The sequence below is a fragment of the Notothenia rossii genome (genome assembly GCF_949606895.1).
Source record: "Notothenia rossii genome assembly, chromosome: 4".
Classification (NCBI taxonomy): domain Eukaryota; kingdom Metazoa; phylum Chordata; class Actinopteri; order Perciformes; family Nototheniidae; genus Notothenia; species Notothenia rossii.
The window spans coordinates 56,836,470-56,856,560 of NC_136902.1; the positions used below are offsets into that span (position 1 = coordinate 56,836,470).

At 42.6% G+C, this 20,091-nt stretch overlaps 1 protein-coding gene across 1 annotated transcript in view; it reads left to right on the plus strand.

Annotated features, from left to right (window-relative positions):
- The window catches only part of gpr4 (G protein-coupled receptor 4), a 38,320-nt gene that overhangs the window by 14,289 nt on the left and 3,940 nt on the right, over positions 1-20,091 (plus strand). The window contains exons 2-3 of the mRNA XM_079679055.1: positions 16,359-17,170; positions 19,662-19,926. Coding sequence (XP_079535181.1) covers positions 17,042-17,170; positions 19,662-19,926 — 394 coding nt within the window. The 5' untranslated portion in view covers positions 16,359-17,041. The remainder of the gene's footprint in view (positions 1-16,358; positions 17,171-19,661; positions 19,927-20,091) is intronic.

Consider the following 20,091-nt stretch of genomic DNA (forward strand, 5'->3'; position numbering starts at 1 on the left):
GGACTCGCCCATCTCTAGTGAGGAGTGAGGGACACGGCTTAGAACGAGCGTGTCGCCTTCTGTCCTGCCAGTGTTGGCAGGACATGAATTAAAATGTCGAACTCGGACTTCATTTTAAGGACATGTCGGCCAGGGGTGTAGAGCTATATTTGTTTAAGCACCGGATCGGCAAAACAGGAGACTCTGTGCACCAGTCTGCCTTGATCTATGAATTAATGTCCGTGGCACTCACAGTATCTGCTGCCCACAGCTGTTTTATAGAAGGAAAACCTCCTTCACTTCATGAAATCTCTGCAGCACCAGGAGGCAGCGGGAGGGTTAACTCAGTCTCTGAGAAGACGAGCGTGCAGTGCCTTTCACGCACCGCCTTTCACGCACTGCCTTCACTTTGTTTACCTTCAGAATCATAATGCTAAAGGGCGACCGCAGGCTGATGTGTTTTAACCACACACACCTCTACACACACACGACTTAAACGCAGACTTTTGTTCCTCCATATTTCGTTGTTATTGTTTCACTGAGCGGACCTGCCCCTTTTTTTCAAACGCTCCCTTTTTTGGTCAATCTGCGCCGGTAAAAGTTTTTGTGCGCTCTGATGATTCGGCTGTACCTTTAATAATGAATATTAAATGTTGTGAGGAAATCTTTCCACCAATAATTCCAATAAGTAATCCAAAATGTATTCACTTCAGGTTTACGAAAGTAACTGTAATCAGATTACTCGTTTTTCAAATGTAACGCGAGCTGAATACAGTTACTTGATTTTTGTATTCTGATTACGTAACGCCGTTACATGTATTCTGTTACAACCCAACCCTGCACATACACATACACACACACACTCACACACTGAGCAGACTGAAAGACGTGATAAGGTTAATTGGCAGTGGTTTTGTTGCTGGCATGTGCTGTTTTATCTAATGAGGACATAGGATGGCTCCGTGGTGACAGATGTGATCTCAGCTCTTTGAATGTTGAGCGCTGTGACTGCCGGCTGAAGCAGAGAGGTTCTAAACCTTGTTTTGCTTGACTTGTCTGAGATATTGTGTATCTTTTATTCTCAGAAAAGTTGCTGTGGTTCGAAACATCTGATTGAAAATGTATCTTGTAACATTTACTCAACTACTTTGTTCAAGTACAATTTAAAAGGTAGGCCTACAGTACTGATATTTTATTTCCATTGGAGTTTTAGTTTGATCAACTATGACATTTTAAGTTCTTACTGTCCTACTTTATGGGCTCAGAACAGTCTCATAATACACACATGTGATGTGACACATTGAGATAGCAAGGGGTGCATATCGTGGCAACCAGGCTGTTCACAAAAAGCACCACCCAAAATAAAATAAATTATATTAATCCCACCCTCAAGCACTTGATGTAAGAATAAACAATACATTGTAAAGCACAAGTACAAGCAAAAGTATACAGACAGGATGTCACAATTCAATAAAAACATATATCAAATAAAAGATTAACTGAAAAATAAGTGACGAATGAATGCAAAATCCAGGATTCGACAACCCAACCATCAAAAAGACAACATAGAATAGTCCCCTCCTGCTCCCTGGCTAGATGACGCACTGCGTGCTAATAGAACCATCCTTCGGGCAGCAGAGCGGAAATGGTGGAAATCCAAACACCATGACGACCTCCTAACCTATCAGGCTCTCCTCTCCTCTTTCTCTGCTTCCATCTCTCAGGCAAAAAGCACTTTCTTTCAAGATAAGATCCAATCTTCCTATTCCAATCCCAAAAAACTATTTTCTATCTTCTCCACCCTCTTGGACCCTCCCAAAGCACCTCCCCCCTCCTCCCTTCTGTCAAGCGACTTTGTTAACCACTTTGAAAAAAAGGTTGATGATATTCGCTCTTCCTTTTCTGACTCACCTTTACTCACCGCTGGGTCACCAGACCCTCCCTTCACCCACACACTGACCTCCTTCTCCCCTCTCTCTCCAAGTGAGGTTCTTACCCTCGTTACCTCTGCCCGTCCTACCACCTGTTCTCTGGACCCTATCCCCTCAAACCTCCTTCAGACTATCGCTCCTGATATTCTACCATTTCTCACCCATTTCATCAACACTTCTCTAACTTCTGGTCACTTTCCAAACAGTCTCAAGGAGGCAAGAGTAAACCCTCTCCTTAAGAAACCCACTCTCAATCCGTCTGATGTTATTAACTACAGGCCCGTCTCTCTCCTCCCGTTCCTGTCTAAAACACTTGAACGCGCTGTCTTTAAACAACTCTCCTGTTATCTCCATCAGAACAACCTTCTGGATCCGCACCAGTCTGGTTTCAAGGCAGGTCACTCAACAGAAACTGCTCTCCTTGCTGTCTCTGATGAACTGCACACTGCTAAAGCAGCCTCCCTCTCCTCTGTCATCATCCTTCTGGACCTGTCTGCTGCATTCGACACAGTGAACCATCGGATCCTCCTTCGCACTCTCCAAGAACTTGGAGTTTCAGGCACTGCACTTTTCCTCCTCACCTCATACCTCAACGACCGCACCTACAGGGTTACTTGGAGAGGGTCCGAGTCCGACCCTTGTCAATTAACTACAGGGGTCCCTCAGGGCTCGGTTCTTGGTCCCCTCCTCTTCTCCCTGTACACAAACTCGCTCGGGTCTGTCATTAGCCCGCATGGTTTTTCATACCACTGCTACGCTGACGACACCCAACTAATTCTGTCCTTTCCCCGCTCAGAGACCCAGGTCGTCGCACGCATCTCTGCTTGCCTAGCAGACATCTCTCGGTGGATGTCTGCTCATCACCTCAAGCTCAACCTTGACAAGACTGAACTGCTCTTCCTTCCGGGAAAAGATTGTCCCACTCTTGACCTAACAATCAACATCGGCACCTCTGTTGTTTCCCCGACTCAGACTGCAAGGAATCTGGGTGTGGTCCTAGATAACAAATTGTCCTTCACTGCAAACATCGCTGCTACAACCCGCTGCTGCAGATACACGCTTTACAACATCAGGAGGATACGTCCCCAGCTGACCCAGACATCAGCGCAGATTCTGGTCCAGGCTCTCGTCATCTCACGCCTAGACTACTGCAACTCCCTCCTGGCTGGTCTACCTGCATGTGCCATCCGACCTCTGCAGCTCATCCAGAATGCAGCGGCTCGTCTGGTCTTCAACCTTCCCAAATTCTCCCACACCACACCGCTCCTCCGCTCCCTTCACTGGCTTCCAGTAACTGCTAGAATCCACTTCAAGACACTGGTACTTGCGTACCATGCTGTGAATGGATCTGGCCCTTCCTACATCCAGGACATGGTTAAACCGTACACCCCAGCACGTGCACTCCGCTCTGCGTCAGCCAAACAGCTCGCTGCACCCGCACTGCGAGGGGGACCCAAGTTCCCGTCAGCAAAAACACGTGGGTTTGCTATCCTGGCTCCAAAATGGTAGAATGAGCTCCCCATTGAAATCAGGACAGCAGATAGCTTACACATCTTCCGACGCAAACTGAAAACTCATCTCTTTAGACTCCACTTCGAGCGATAGAATTACTAACAAAGCACTTATATACTAATAAAGGGCTGGCTTTCTAAATGCCAGTTGAGTAGCACTTGAAATGTTTGGCTCTATGAAACCTGATGTACTTATATGATTCTGTTTTCTTAAAGGTTGTATCTTCCTGGTCGAATGCACTTATTGTAAGTCGCTTTGGATAAAAGCGTCAGCTAAATGCAATGTAATGTAATGTAATGTAATGAATAGCGGACTATACATTCAAATGCGCGTTCCTTTGTCAAGGGGTGCATAATTTGACACAACACCGGCACACCGTCCTGGTCCGATCCACCACTCGCACTCCATCGTTATTGTAGTCCACAGGGAACCCGAAATGTCCCCACACAGCTGACTAAAAGAAGCTGGTGGGTCTTCTAGCCCCTGTGTGTTATCTGAAATCGCAATACTAACGTTTCTTCTTCTTGTATTTTGTTCGTTTTGTTGTGTTTTCTTCTTCTTCCTCCTCATTTGTTGTTCAAGGGCGGCTTGCAAACAGCTTTTTCGGCACAATACCGCCCCCTGGATTATAAATAGTGTAGTGGATACTGCCCTGAATTAAAGACTTTTTTCCCACTTGTAAAAAAAAAGGCATATTCGTCGTGTGCAACGATACGGATACCGTTACACCCCTAGTATATAAATATTAGGGCTGTCAAGTTAACGTGTTAATAACGGAAAAAAAAATTAAAGCCACTAATTACTTTAACGCGATTAACGCATGTGTATTTTTTGTCCTCGGCCGTCCCTAGTTTCAGAGCGCATCGACTTTAAAATACCATCTACAAGCTGATGCTGACAGCCCCGTCAACATTTTTTTTCGTCAACGACCTTTTTTAAATGACTAAGACGAGACGATGATGAGCTAAAAATAGATTCTTGATAACGAAAACTTAGACGAAATGTATTTTTTGTTTTCGTTGACGAGACGAGACGGGGCTAATGCTGCGTTCACACCGGATGCAATGCGATGTTTGGGGGCGGTGCGATTACATGTAAAGTCAATGCAGAGACGCGGACAGCCGCAAATTCGCTCTGACGGCGAGCATGAAGCGTTGGATGCGGCGCGAATCACGCGATTGAGGCGATTAAACTGTGCCGCGTCAAACGCGAGAGTTCAATTTTTTCAACTCGAGCGTCAAATTCACGTGACGCGTTTTCGCGGAAGCCAATCAGCGGTGAGGATCTCAGCCTGCCGTTACTGACGTTCAACCAGAAAACATCAGCCATTAGCTGTTAGCAGTTAGCACACAGAGATCACAGCTCCTCATATCTGTTCAGAAACTGTACAAAAGTTAAACAAGTACAAACCACAGAGGCCCTTTCTCATTTCATCAAATCCCCCTCCTCGACTCCTCGACTCCTCGACTCCTCGACTCCTCGACTCCTCGACTCCTCGACTCCTCGACTCCTCGGTCCTAGTAGTGACCCTGAAATGAATTTCAGCGCTCAATGTTGAAGGACATCTCATTTCTCTAAATGCACATCGAGGACCGAGGGTCGAGTGACGAGGAGGCTCTCTGGAGGAGCTATAACCGAGGATACACTGATGGGTCCTCCACGGTCCTCCACGGCTCCTTCGTGGATGCATTTCCGGGAACAGAGATGTTTCAAAGAGTCGTGACGCACGGCCGGACTTATCTCAGCCAATGACAGCTCTGCATGCATCCCCATGATATTATTTTAGCAACTGCTTTCATCGCAACGCAATTTTTACATTGAGAACAGCTGTGAGGTCCGTGCAGAAAGCAGAGCAGTGTGTAAAATATATATCAATAACAGGCCTACATTACTCTCTGTATTTGTATGCTTTAGTTAAGCAGATATCTACAAACAAAGAGTCAATATTTTTCTAAGACCATTTAGTGCTTCACATAATAAAATACACAACGGCTGTAGCCTGATTATGCTTTAGGAGCTGTAGGTGTGTGTGTGGTACAGTGTGTGTGTAGATGCAGCGGACAGACAGGTCTCAGTTGGTTTGGTGTCCTCTGCTTACTTTTAATACTTGTAAATAAAACTTTTGGCCCGTAATTGATTTTCTTCATTGTAGTGACAAAAATATATACATATATACAGTGGGGCAACAAAGTATTTAGTCAGCCACCAATTGTGCAAGTTCTACCACTTAAAAAGATGAGAGAGGCCTGTAATTTTCATCCTAGGTATACCTCGACAATGAGAGGCAAAATGAGAAAAAAAAATCTAGAAAATCACATTGTCTGATTTTTAAAGAATTTATTTGCAAATTATGGTGGAAAATAAGTATTTGGTCACCTGCAAACAAACAAGATTTCTGGCTCTCACCGACCTGCAACTTCTTCTTTAAGAGACTCCTCTGTCCTCCACTTGTTAACTGTATTAATGGCACCTGTTTGAACTCGTTATCAGTATAAAAGACACCTGTCCACAACCTCAAACAGTCACACTCCAAACTCCACTATGGCCACTGTCAAAGGACACCAGAAACAAAATTGTAGACCTGCACCAGGCTGGGAAGACTGAATCTGCAATAGGTAAGCAGCTTGGTGTGAAGAAATCAACTGTGGGAGCAATTATTAGAAAATGGAAGACATACAAGACCACTGATAATCTCCCTCGATCTGGGACTCCACGCAAGATCTCACCCTGTGGGGTCAAAATGATCACAAGAACGGTGAGCAAAAATCCCAGAACCACACGGGGGGACCTAGTCAATGACCTGCAGAGAGCAGGGACCAAAGTAACAAAGGCTACCATCAGTAACACACTACGCCACCAGGGACTCAAATCCTGCAGTGTCAGACGTGTCCCCCTGCTTAAGCCAGTACTTGTCCAGGCCCGTCTGAAGTTTGCTAGATGATCCTGAAGAGGATTGGGAGAATGTCATATGGTCAGATGAAACCAAAATATAACTTTTTGGTAAAAACTCAACTAGACGTGTTTGGAGGAGAAAGAATGCTGAGTTGCATCCAAAGAACACCATACCTACTGTGAAACATGAGGGTGGAAACATCATGCTTTGGGGCTGTTTTTCTGTGATTTTCTGGATTTTATTTTTTTCTCATTTTGTCTCTCATAGTTGAGGTATACCTAGGATGAAAATTACAGGCCTCTCATCTTTTTAAGTGGGAGAACTTGCACAATTGGTGGCTGACTAAAAACTTTTTTGCCCCACTGTATATGTGTGTGTGTGTGTGTCCGCATCTGTAGCCGGTTATTGTCTCATTATACCGCACTGTGAATGAATCAAAGTAAATATATAAGTCGTCCTGAATACATCTGTCCATCAGACAGAGGGCTGCTGTGCCTCCTGTCATCATTAATGGACCTATCTTTAAAATGACAGCTCAGAGGAGAGGAGTTCTCATTTCTCTAACCGCCTGCTGCTTCCCCTCCTCTCCTCCGCTCGCATCTCCTGTGGGCGGGACTAAGTCTCGAGGATAGGAGTCGAGGAGGGGAATTAGTGAAATGAGAAAGGGCCAGACTGTCTGTGTCATGGCGAATACAGTCGCTGGTTTATTTATGTCTGTAGGCCGTTGTTATGAATGTGGAGTGAGCATATACAACCTTAGCTTAGCCTGGTAGACCCAATCTCCATTTAGAAAACAAGCATTTTAAAAGGTTTTTCGCCTGCCATCTTGTCTGCAGACTTGTCAAGCATTAATTCATGGTTTTTACTCACCGGTATCAGTATGTTCTTACGTCGGCATCATTTAGAAATGTGTATTACAATTTAATCACGGTAAAATATGTTCATTTTGTTGTAGTTGTAGATCCCGATCCAGCGTGTCTTGTTTGAATGATGCGAGTAAACACAGCCGCGGTGAAACTCGAGCGATTAGAGCGAAGCGAATATTTGCATCGCGTCCGGTGTGAACGCAGCATAAGGTGTTAATGGTGGACTATCAGACTTTCAAAATGCAGGGTATTTCCCCCCAATTGTCCGCTTTGTCTGTCAAAATGCATCTTACGTTTCTAACTTGCAATATCATTATTTCCGCTCTCTTCACTCCAGAAGAGCGATCTCCCTGTGTCTCTCTGTGTGCGGGGGGGCGGGACCTAACATACACGCTGCAGCGGCACACAGAGATCTGCTGGGGACGGAGCGTTCAGAAGTAGAGACACTCTACAAGGCTCGATGTGGACAAAGCTCGTTTGCCATTACGGCCCCTACACACGGCGGCATGCGTTGTCGCTTGCCGGCGGGGGGGGGGCTGAAACTCGATCAACAACCAATCACATGAATCTCCAGCCCCAGACACACATGCACGCGGTTTGATTGGCTAGAGCTTGTACTGGCATATGATTCGATTGGCTGACGCCTCCGTTGAGGCGTCAAAAGTAGAACATTGCTCTACTTTTGCAGCGAGCACCGCTAGAAGCTACGTTTTGCTCCCACAATGCAGTTCGGCGAATCGTGACGTCACCCCTTTCAAAGTGAATGGGCAGAAGCGTTGAAGTGGCAACGCACGCCGCCGTGTGTAGGGGCCGTTAGTGTTTTCGCGTTGACACGAGTAGAGTAGTCTGTCCAAACAGCCGGCCAAAAAGCGTAATATTCAGTCTGAGAAATGCACAATTTTCGACTCCCTTAACTCGTAGCTCTTGTTGATCGTGGAAAAGGTAGGACCCAAATGCAGACTCCAAAAAAAATGTAAAAGGTCTAGAAACAAAAGCAAACTTTATTTAAAAGCTGATGAATATAAACATCGCATGAAAAAACATAGGTAGCACAAGGTAGCATCAAAAAACTAAACTGACCGTGACCAACATGGAAGGAGACAGGAAAGACTAACAATGAACCGACAGGGGAACACAGGGAAAGACAAGACTAAATACAGAGAGGGGTAATCACGGGACGAGAAATAGCTGGGTTTGGGAGGCAGAAACACAAGGGCAACAGGTGAACACAATGAGACAATCAGACACAGGAGGAAAACAAGAGACAGGGAGAACAGAACAGCAAAACAAAACCCATTACCAGACAGTCAACACTAAAACCGTGACATAACACCAAGATCGTGACAGCTCTGTTGCCCCGATTATGAGTAATGTTATCACATCAGGTGTGCAGAGGTGGGAGAAGTACTCAGATCTTGTAGTTAAGTAAAAAAAAATACCATAGTGTAGTAAGAGTTCCTCAAGTAAAAGTATGATCATCAAAATATAGTTAAAGTAGCGACAGTAAAAGTAGTCATTGTGCAGATTGGTCCATTTCAGAATAATAGATATGATATGTTTTATAAGGATTGATCATTAAAGTGTTCTCAAAGCTGGTAAAGGTACAGCTAGTTTGAATGACTTTGTATACTGCAGGGTAGCTTGTGAATTTACTCCAGGTGGAGCTAAAGTCTGATTTAACATACATACAACATTTTAACATAATTATAAATATTTAATTTATTTCACATTTAAATAAAGCAATTAATTCGGTTAACAATTTCTACGTTTTTCCCTTTAAAAAATAATAAAAAGTAAATACAAGAATACCGTTAAAGTACTGTATCGATAAGCAGTATCGATAAGACTAGTAGTATCACAGAAAACCTTAACGATACCCATCCATAGATATTACACAAGTTAAGTGTTAAGAGAGTGAAATGTTGCTTTACGATTTTTCAACACTTGATGCTGTCACCTTGATTCCAATGCTAAACCTGTATTTGCCTAACTGAATTGGTTTAAAGAGAGAAAAATGTTTGACTAAAACTGCATTTGGGCGGCGCTCTAACCACTGAGCTATCCGGCAGTCCAAATATAATATTTCTGATGGTATTTATTTTTTCACAGGAAAGCCTAACTGGAAGATTGTTTTAATTCAGCTGTAGTTACACAAATTCAAAAACACAATAACTCCTGAACACAACAGAGTCAATAAAAGTTGTGGAGGGGGTTATCGACAAAAGGGAACACAAATAAGGTCCTTCAGACTTCAGAGAAAGGGGAGTTATGTTTCCCAAGGCAAAAACAAATAGTATGTTTAGACTTTGTGTTATGTAAACCATTTAAACAAAACATTATATGGAATTTAAAGGAAAGCATTTTACCTCCAACTTGACATTGAGTTTTTGGGAAAAAATGATGGGCTGGAAGCAATTTTACTTTCCAAGGTAAGACCTTTTTTGTCTAGAAGATGTGTGTGATCACAGATTACAGCAGAGTTGTGACCCAGTTGTGGTTGGGCTTATCAACATGGGTGTTTCCCCCAACAAAGAGTTACTTGACAAGGTCAGAGAAGAAATGACCTAATTTAGCCTTATGTGTGTGTTTGGTCATGGTTGTCTTAATAAATATGGCACTCGGTCAGCTCTGTGCAAAGTCACTGTTCCACACCACTGACTGTTATATTACTCCTGTTCTGGCTGCCTTACACTGGCTCCCTATAGAACACAGGATATAATTTAAAATTCTTCTTCTCGCCTACAAAGCCCTTAATGGGCAGGCGCCATCTTACCTTAAAGAACTCATTATACCCTATTGTCCTACTAGGGCATTGCGTTCCAAGAATGCAGGGTTGTTGGTTGTTCCTAGAGTCTCTAAAAGTACAATGGGAGCCAGAGCCTTTTCTTATCAAGCTCCACTTTTGTGGAATCAGCTTCCAGTTTGTGTTCGGACGGCAGACACCCTATCCGTTTTTAAGAGTGCGCTTAAGACCTTCCTTTTTGATAAAGCTTATAGTTAGGGCTGATTAGATTCAGCCCCTAGTTTTGCTGATATAGGCTTAGTTTGTCGGGGGACATCTTACTTCTTCCTAACCCAGCTTCCCCAAATTTCTTTCTTTTTGGTGTCTATATACGCCGGGATCCGGAGTCATTGATGATCCTGCGGTCCTGTGTCATGGATTGCGAATCCTGGATCTTGAGTCGTGGCTGTGGTCCTGGATCATAAGTCCTGGATGGATATCCTCGTGGATTCATCTTATTATTATACACACATGCATTTCCAAACATTTGGACTACCTATGTTGCAAATGTATTATCTTTTCAATTTATACACGGCATCTATTGCACTTCTGTCCGTCCTGGGAGAGGGATCCCTCCTCTGTTGCTCTCCCTGAGGTTTCTCCCATTTTTCCCTTTAAACTGTGGGGTTTTCTCTGGAAGTTTTTCCTTGTACGATGTGAGGGTCTAAGGACAGAGGGTGTCGTATTGTCATACTGATATTCTGTACAAACTGTGAAGTCCACTGAGACAAATGTAACATTTGTGATATTGGGCTATATAAATAAACATTGATTGATTGATTGATTATCACCTGCTGAAGCTGTTTCCTTCAGAGAATTTTAAACCTGGACGTTTAGCCAGGAAATGATCACTGAATGCCTGTGTTTTTCAATGGAAATGGGATAACCTGCTTACCAGTGGCACCGCAGGTCTCTTGTTGGTTCTCCTAGACCCAACGTTGGCCATGTTGAGCCATTATTCGGCAGATACGGGCCCAATCCTAATCTACGTACTTTTGTATGCACGTGACTTTGAGGCTCTAAGTGTGTGAGTTGTCAGGGTTTTTTTGATGAAGGATTTTCCGATGCAAATGAAGGCCCTTTCTGTGAGTCTAAATATCTGCAGTCTTTCCTGAGGGACTTGCCCTTATAGCAAAATGTATAACTTATTTAACATGATTGTCCTGTCCCCTAAAAATGTATGGGTAGCATAGGAAAGAACTCTGCAAGAAGTTAATCAGAACTAGGATAATAATAATAATAATAATAATAATAATAATAATAATAATAATATACATTTATGGCCCCCAAAGGATTAACCCTACCCTTTTTGGATCGATTGAACAATTATTATACATTGTCCTCAGATCTAATTGTCAGCTTTGCAAGTCACCAGAGAAAACTTCACACTATTACCATTGTCAGATTGTCATTTTTGTCATTTGTCTAGCTGACATCTCTCAGTGGATGTCTGCTCACAACCTCAAGCTCAACCTTGACAAGACTGAACTGCTTTTCCTTCCGGGAAAAGATTGTCCCACTCTTGACCTAAAAATCAACATCGGCACCTCTATTATTTCCCCGACTCAGACTGCAAGGAATCTTGGTTTGACCCTAGATAACAAACTGTCCTTCACTGCAAGGGGGACCCAAGTTCCCATCAGCAAAAACACGTGGGTTTGCTATCCTTGCTCCAAAATGGTGGAATGAGCTCCCCATTGAAATCAGGACAGCAGAAAGCTTACACATCTTCCGGCTCAGACTGAAAACTCATCTCTTTCGACTCCACTTCGAGCGATAGAACTATTAACAAAGCACTTATATACTAATAAAGGACTGGCTTATCTAAAGCCAGTTGAGTAGCACTTGAAATGTTTTAGCTCTATGAAACCTGATGTACTTATATGATTCTGTTTTCTTCAAGTTTGTATTTTGTCGGTCGAACGCACTTATTGTACGTCGCTTTGGATAAAAGCGTCAGCTAAATGCAATGTAATGTAATGTAATTTTTACTATGATATTTACTGAATATGTGGCCCACAGAGGATAGTTGTCCATTTCAGTGATTACATGACTTTCCATTAATTCAACATTTAGATCAAACAATTTCTAAGATTACTACAGTATACTCGCCAGACTGTTATGGCATGTTCTGTGGATATTCATGTCCTGCACAGGACAAACCTCAACACCACATGCAATAAGAGTAATTCCAACTCCGTCAAAAACTGTGTATTGCTAAGATGATGAAATCAGCCCCTGGTGGGTGACATTAGGACGGTCCTATATTATTCTATCATTCAATTAAAATGTACGTCTGTCTGTGAGAAATATTTCACTTAACACTAGAACCGCCAGGGGTCGCAGATTGCATGAAGTATAAAAGATTGCTACCGTGAGTTATGTGCAAAGTGTCTCTCTATCTCTCTCTATCTATCTATCTATAACTATCTATCTATCTATCTATCTCTCTCTCTCTCTCTCTACCGATCTACCTACCTACCTATCTCTCTATATCTATAAGGAACCGCAGTAAACAACAGGCGTTGCTATAGCAACACGTCATGTTTATTTTTTCGTGCAAGATCAATAGCGCAAAAATCACAGCATTTTCTATGAGGTAAATATTACCAGCTGGCGCTAATTGGTATAAATGGCCTTTTTTGGGAAATTTTTTCAATCTGACTTCATATTGACAGTTTTTAACAACAGAGGGTGCTACATAACACACTTTCAGGAAAAGTCACGGACTGGGAGACTTGAATATTTTATTGAAAAAAAGTTACATACAATCAAGAAACAGCTGCGGGTAAAATGTACCCGTTGGCGGTTCAAGTGTTAAAGTCGCAAGATGCTGAGGCTCTTCAGGCAAAAATAAATCTTCACAGTTCAGTTACTTTTGATGTCTGTTGATCTAAGAGGAATGAGAAGAAGCTGAAACATACAGAAACTTTTAACGAAGGCAGTAAACAGTGCTCAAGAACATGTTAAAGCAGTGGTTCTCAAAGTGGGGGGCGCGCCCCCTCTGGGAGGCGCAGAGGCATGACAGGGGGAGCGCAAGAGACCAGGAGGAAAAATGGTTAAAACAAATTATAATAATAATAAATAAATCATAATTTGAAAAATTATTGATTCGAAAATAATATGATGCAGTACAGTACTATTACGTCTGGGTCTCTGTGTTTCATTAAAGCTCGGCTGTGTGTGTGTGTGTGTGTGTGTGTGTGTGTGTGTGTGTGTGTGTGTGTGTGTGTGTGTGTGTGTGTGTGTGTGTGTGTGTGTGTGTGTGTGTGTGTGTGTGTGTGTGTGTGTGTGTGTGTGTGTGTTAGGGGTTTCACAACTACCAATATTTACTAGTCGACTAGTTTTTCAAAATAGTAGTCGACTAGTCGACTAGTCGTTACGTCATAATAGAGACACACAAAGAGAGGTTTACAACTGTATTTTCTATTGGAACTCATACAGTAACATTAAACACTGCATTTTAATTTGTGTTACATGGCTGAGTAAATAACAAACACTGGACTCACCAAAATCGACAGCAAGAAACTCTTGTTTACATAAATGCCACGTAAATCCAGTGCGCAACAGCGCATTGCGCAACACTTTATTCGCTGTCCTCCACGATAACGTCCACCTTTCCATATTTTTGGTTTGAACACCAACGCATCGACATGTGAGGGAAGGAGGCTTGACCGCTTTCGGGTGACAGTGTTGCCTGCCAGGGAAAAAACCCTCTCACTCGGGGTGCTTGTGGCTGGAATAGCCAGGTAGCTCCTCTAAAGCGGGGGAAGCGGTGCACGTTTTCTGCCCACCACTCCAGTGGATTATCCATTGTGGGGATATGCGGTGTCCGCTGGCAGTAATCCCGTAGCTCATCATCCGCATCACTGTTGACCCGTGTTTTCTTGCTGTTCGTTTGCCTCTGTTCAGTGCTGACACCGGTCCGTTGCTCACTGGTGCTAGCATTACTGCTAGTGCTAGCTGTCGGCAGCGGGTGTTTCATCTTCAGATGGTTGCGCATAGCAGATGCATTTGTATTGTACTTCAGTACAGCTGTACACAACTGACACTTCACTGTGGAGTTGGTTACATCTTCGTTGAAGTACTGCCATACATAAGAATGTCGGACGTGTTTTGTAGCATTTTGCAGCACCTCGTTTACCTCCATTTTTTTCCACGACTAGTCGACTAGGGCCTACAGCGCCGACTAGTGGTAAAGGTAGTCGACTAGTCGATTAGTTGGTGAAACCCCTAGTGTGTGTGTGTGTGTGTGTGTGTGTGTGTGTGTGTGTGTGTGTGTGTGTGTGTGTGTGTGTGTGTGTGTGTGTGTGTGTGTGTGTGTGTGTGTGTGTGTGTGTGTGTGTGTGTGTGTGTGTGTGTGTGGAACGAGCCATTTTATGTGCGAGAGAGAGAGCGCACCGGTACCGGAGATTGTTGTTGTTAGCTTCTGGTACTAGCGAGCTACGCTAACGGATATAAGTAGTTTTTTCAACAAGAAAGTGGAGGAGAGTCCTCTCCTGTCAGACTGAGAGCCTCAGTGAGCTAAAGGACTCTCTCAGAGTTATCTCAGTGGGTCTCAAACGTTTTGGTCACCATCAATGTAAACAATTAATTCCGAGGCACACGTTTATATGATCATTATAGTTATAAAAATATAAGAGAATAAATGAAAAACAGGTATGAAATACTATATGACAGTAAAACTAGAATACAGTTTAAAAGGGTGATTTGTAAAATATCCATAAAGAAAAAGTAAATCTGTTTACAGTTCTGTTTCAAATGGGTGTTGAGAGATGTATCCATAGATCTCTTCATTCTGCTCTCAAAGTGCACCAGATTGATGCATTTAACTTCAATATTTAAAAATAAATCTTCCCGGGGGAGCATGCCCCCGGACCCCCCTATGTGAGGTCCACACACCACCTATAAAAATAGCACTTTACCCCTGCTTACACCTATATTCCGTGAGCTGATTATCGAGCCTTCATTGTAACAGTCGCAGGTACACTGTGTATATGCGTGGGGATTGTTGCAGTAAAATAATTCAACTGTAGTGACCGGTACATTAATGGGAAACTCTAAATGTTTGAGCACCCTATATGAAACGTCAAGCTACCCCACAGCACCCCCAAAATAAATCTCTGGCGCCGCCACTGAGCCTGACTATTTGTGTCGGGGGGGCCCGAATTTTCTCGAAAGGGGGGGCATGACAGAAAAGGTTTGAGAACCACTGTGCTAAAGTAAAGTGATTGAAAGCATATGAAGCATATTAAGAAGGTCCTAGAATATAACCAAAAACATGTGAGAAGTTGTGTAGTGAAACAGAAACTGGGTCCTTCCCTCTCTCTCTACATGCCTTATTGAGGTCATGTTTAGATACAAGCTTACATAAAGCTTATCATATGTCCTGGGCTCATTGTCTGCACTCTATGCAAGGCCTTTTACTGCCAGTACGGTGTGTCAACATCTTCTGTGTTATCATACTAGATGTTGGAAAATCTAAATGTCCCATCGATACAAATTCTCCTGTTTCATTGTACCTGCTGCACAAAGACTTACTCTCTGTGAGTCTTTTTTACATTCTCAATCTCAATCCATCACAGCACAAATAAAATCTATCAAAAGGGTTTGACTGTATATGTTGAGGGTGTGTACATTCTAGTTTTCAGTGGTTTGGTGTCACTGCAAGAGATTCCACTTCAAATAACCAAGCCAAATGGCTGAAACAGCGCGTCAGAGACTTGTTTCAAAACGCTTGGGTGCATTCAAAGTATATTTGATCTATAGAGCACAGGAAATAAATACAGGAAATGAGCATGAAACGCTAAGTCTAGTGGTTGAGGTGTCAGAAGTCTTTGGCATCGGACTAGGCATGTAGGAAAAATGAAAGACAAACTGCAGTCTTGACAGATTTCTGTTTCTGCATTTCAGGCTGGTATGGGCACTTGAGGACTTGTCAATTAATGAACAATATGCATCATTCATTTGAATTTCCTCAATTTCAAAGTCAAGCTGGTTCCAAAATGATGCACAATACCTTCAATGTGTAGTTTAATGCGTTGGATTTTTCCTGGAAATAAACATTGTTTGGAATTTTCAACGTTGAATTTTGATTTAACATGGGACACAAACGGTGGCCTCTTAGGTGCCCTGAGTTTGTTTCTTCACGCCAAAATGTGATGGTTGGGGCCAATGCCCAAGCTGCCATAATCGATGAGTTGGGAGAGAGAATGTCCTGTTTCGGTTTCAATCATTCATTTTTATCTTATGGCATTCTCAGGTAGCTCATGAACATAAACATTTCACTGAAACAAACCCAAAACAAATGATTTATTGTTGTATTGTCGGACGTTTTGATCATAAAGCATCCCATTGTAATGCCCTCTTCATCTCTCTTTCTTCCTCTCTTGCAGATGTTCAGCACTGCAGAGCAAACTCCAGGGTGGTGAATCTCTACAAAGTTATTCCTGTTTTTAAGTGCGAGCATCCCAGAGGTGTCTGTGTGTCATCAGACACACAGACACACACAAACACATCCACACTGATGCTCAGCCCCTCCTTTTACAGTAGACCTGGCAGACCTCTAACCTCTGAAAGATTGATGAGGTCCTGTCCAGGCAGAGCCCTGCCACAGCGTTGATAAGGCAGCTTTAATTTCACCGCATTTTATCCCTCGGCCATTCCTTTATTATCCTCTCTTCCTCCATGCTGGGCAATCCGGGGGCTGGCTTTGAAGGGTGAGAAAGGAGTATGGCACGTCAAGGCCACTGGGCGAGGAGGACATTGCTTTAAGAAACAGGAACAATGAAATGCCTCGTAAATGATAGTTATTTTTTCCTCATGTGGGACAGCCGTGTGGTAACCAAGCATGAGCCTAGTGTTGGCATGTCACTGTCAAACTGTTGGAGCTGGAATATAGTTAAACTACAGAGGGACACTCAGAGCTGAGAGTTGCTTCACGCAAACACACACACACACACACACACACACACACATACACACACACACACACACACACACACACACACACACACACACACACACAAACACACACACACACACACACCAAACAAACATAGTTGTTCCACACAGGACAATGTGCAACATCTCATTCTGTAATGTGGACAGTAAGGTGGACCAGTTCTTCCAGCCCACGCTCTACATCATCGTCATCGTTCTGGGGCTGCCCACCAACTGCATGGCCCTGTGGGCTGCCTATATGCAGGTGAGGACACACTCGTGCATGCACACACATACACAAACATACACCAGCCACTGGTTCTGATAGCAATTCTGAATTGACAAACCTTTAGCCAAAGCATTGAGAGAGTCGCTGTCACAGAGAGCCACTGTGATCACCCTCTGTATAATCTGTGCTACACAGGGCATATACTCATATGGCAGTATTCTTGCTGCGAGCACTATGTGTCCCTGCAGTGATGACCCTGTCCACTATCTCAGATTCCTGTGAAACTACTAGAAATTGGCTTTAGTAAAATACATTTCCTTCGTCCTCACTAAACCTAAACAACAAGTGCAGTACATTTGTCATTGTGTGCCTTAACGCGGAGGTAGAGATGGTTCTTACTGTTGTCTAGAGGTCTCGAGCCACCTCCTTTGCCTTTTCACTTCAATGCAACCCATGGTAAAAATATGCGCTGGAATAACCTGAGGAATTTGAGAGAAAAAATTCCTTATACTATAATTTGCGTAAAAAAATGTTAGACATGAAATGGTTTCCAGATTAATCATGTGCGTTAATGCATTAATGTTGACAACCTTAAAAATGTCCCTTGCTTGCTTTGAGTTTAATTAATCTTTGAACACATTTTACATATTTTCAAAGTTTCGGCAATGTAAACTAATTTCAAAGGCATTTAGAATTATAGCTGAACTTAATTCGGTTTAGATTTTATTTAGAAAACCCCAAAACAGGAACGTAATAAACGTATAACAATTATGTATCTCAATATTGTTATTAGGTTTGTGTAAGATGACCCCTTGGAGTAGACATCATGTTCACACTCTTACACAAAAGAAATTGTTTAGGTTGCTCGTCTGCTTGCCTCTCTTATCTACTAATCTCCTGACAGTCTGACTATCACTGAGTCATTTTTAACTACATATTCTGCTCAGTGCTCTGAATCCTGAAGTCTAGAAATGTTTGAAAATCTGAAGAAGCTACTCCGTCCCCTGTATGTGCCTGACAGTCTTATTACCTACAGTCATCAGAGGACTGGGGATATTTTCCCATCAGGCTTAAACATTTCCAGTGTTTCCCACAGACTTGTCAGTTTACTTTGGCAGCAGCAAACAGAATTGTTATTGACTTTTCATTCAAGCAAGTTCTCCAGCTCACAAAGGAGTGACATTTCAACGCAGCGCTCTGCTTCAGGCGCGTTCACACCAAGTACTTTTTTTCATCTCAGCATCGAGGTCGTTTCTCAAACGTTTAAACTCCAACTTTTTACATTCAGTTTGAGCCTTGGCCACAACATGGCATGATTTACCAGGTGTGCTGTGTGATAGGTGCATCATGGGTATACTGAAAACACCATTCAGTTCTCTGCAGCAATAACTGCATTGATAAGATCATAGGCTTCATATAAAAGCACACATAACTGTGGCAGTCAACTATTGGCAGTTTTAAAGCATTCAGTGTTTGCCATATTGTTTTTTTAATGCAACCGAACATGTCAGGACATTTTTAGTTGCAGGTGACTTTCACGAACTGTAATAAACACATTGCTAAATGTTTAAAGTTGCAAGACGAAAACACGGAAAACTCAGACCTGTCAATCACAGGGCAGCCCCGCACTAAATGCAGACGCTGCTTCATCCTGTATTTTCCTCTAAGTGTGAATTATTATTATTTACAAAATGTACATCATGTCTATTGAACAAAACTTGAAACTAGGAATGTATATAATTAACTAATCAATAAAATGTCTACTCAGGTAAGGAATGAAGTGAAAAGTAAGGTCATTTTCTCATAGACTTCTAACAACAAGACTTATTTTTGCAAACAGTCGACACCCCCCCTGGTCATTACAATTATTGCAAGTTTATGAGATTTCTACTTTGGCTTTTCTTTTCAGACACAGAGGTTGCGGCCTGGCTTATAGCCACCAACGTCATTATTGAACAAAGCATTAACATAGTTGGCGCGCTGTTTATTTACCAGGGCAGTTCTGCCTAAATATTAACATTGCAATATCAATACTGCATGGAAAACAGAGTTATCTCACAGTGGCTTGATTCCAATCCAAGTACGGATAAATCTAATTAGGAAACGTAATAGATGCCATAAAGTGGACAAGTTGATCTGCTGCCGCTGAAATATCTGTTCACATTTCTTTCTCTGATTTACTGTACAAGCCCTCGCTGTAGTTGTACGTCCCTAATGCACAGTTTATATCAAGTGCTCTTCAACAATAATAGATTCAGCCATATCAGTTCTTTGAAGACTGCATTTTTTATTATGTTTGATATTCAGGAAGTCAAATGGTTTGCAGATGATTACAATACACTCATCATTTGCATTTTATTTAGTTTTGCAAAAATGGAAACATGTGCACTGCTTGCCTCAAAATCTTCTCAGAACAGAAGTTGAACAAAACACTCTTGACCCTCTCTATCATTGCACATGATTTTATCCATAAACTTGAAATCTTCATCCCTTTCCCATCTCATCTTCTTCACATTCCTCCATCCAGGTAAAGCAACGCAATGAGCTTGGCATCTACCTGATCAACCTGTCAGTGGCTGACCTCCTCTATATCATCACTCTTCCTCTGTGGATCGACTACTTCCTGCAGCACGATGACTGGATCCACGGTCAGGAGAGCTGCAAATTGTTCGGCTTCATCTTCTACACTAACATCTACGTCAGCATCGCCTTCCTCTGCTGTATCTCACTGGACAGATACCTGGCTGTGGCATATCCTCTGCGCTTTGCAAAGGTCCGACAAATCAAAACAGGTATGTTGGGTTTTCTCCTTAAATATTAAAGCCATCCTAAAACAAATGCTGATAGATACATCTGAAATAAAATAATTATTGGTAGAGAGGCAACTAACTTTTCAATAACACAAAAGTCAGTACAATTTCATTTTCTGTTTTGGAAGGATAAAGATAGGTCATGTG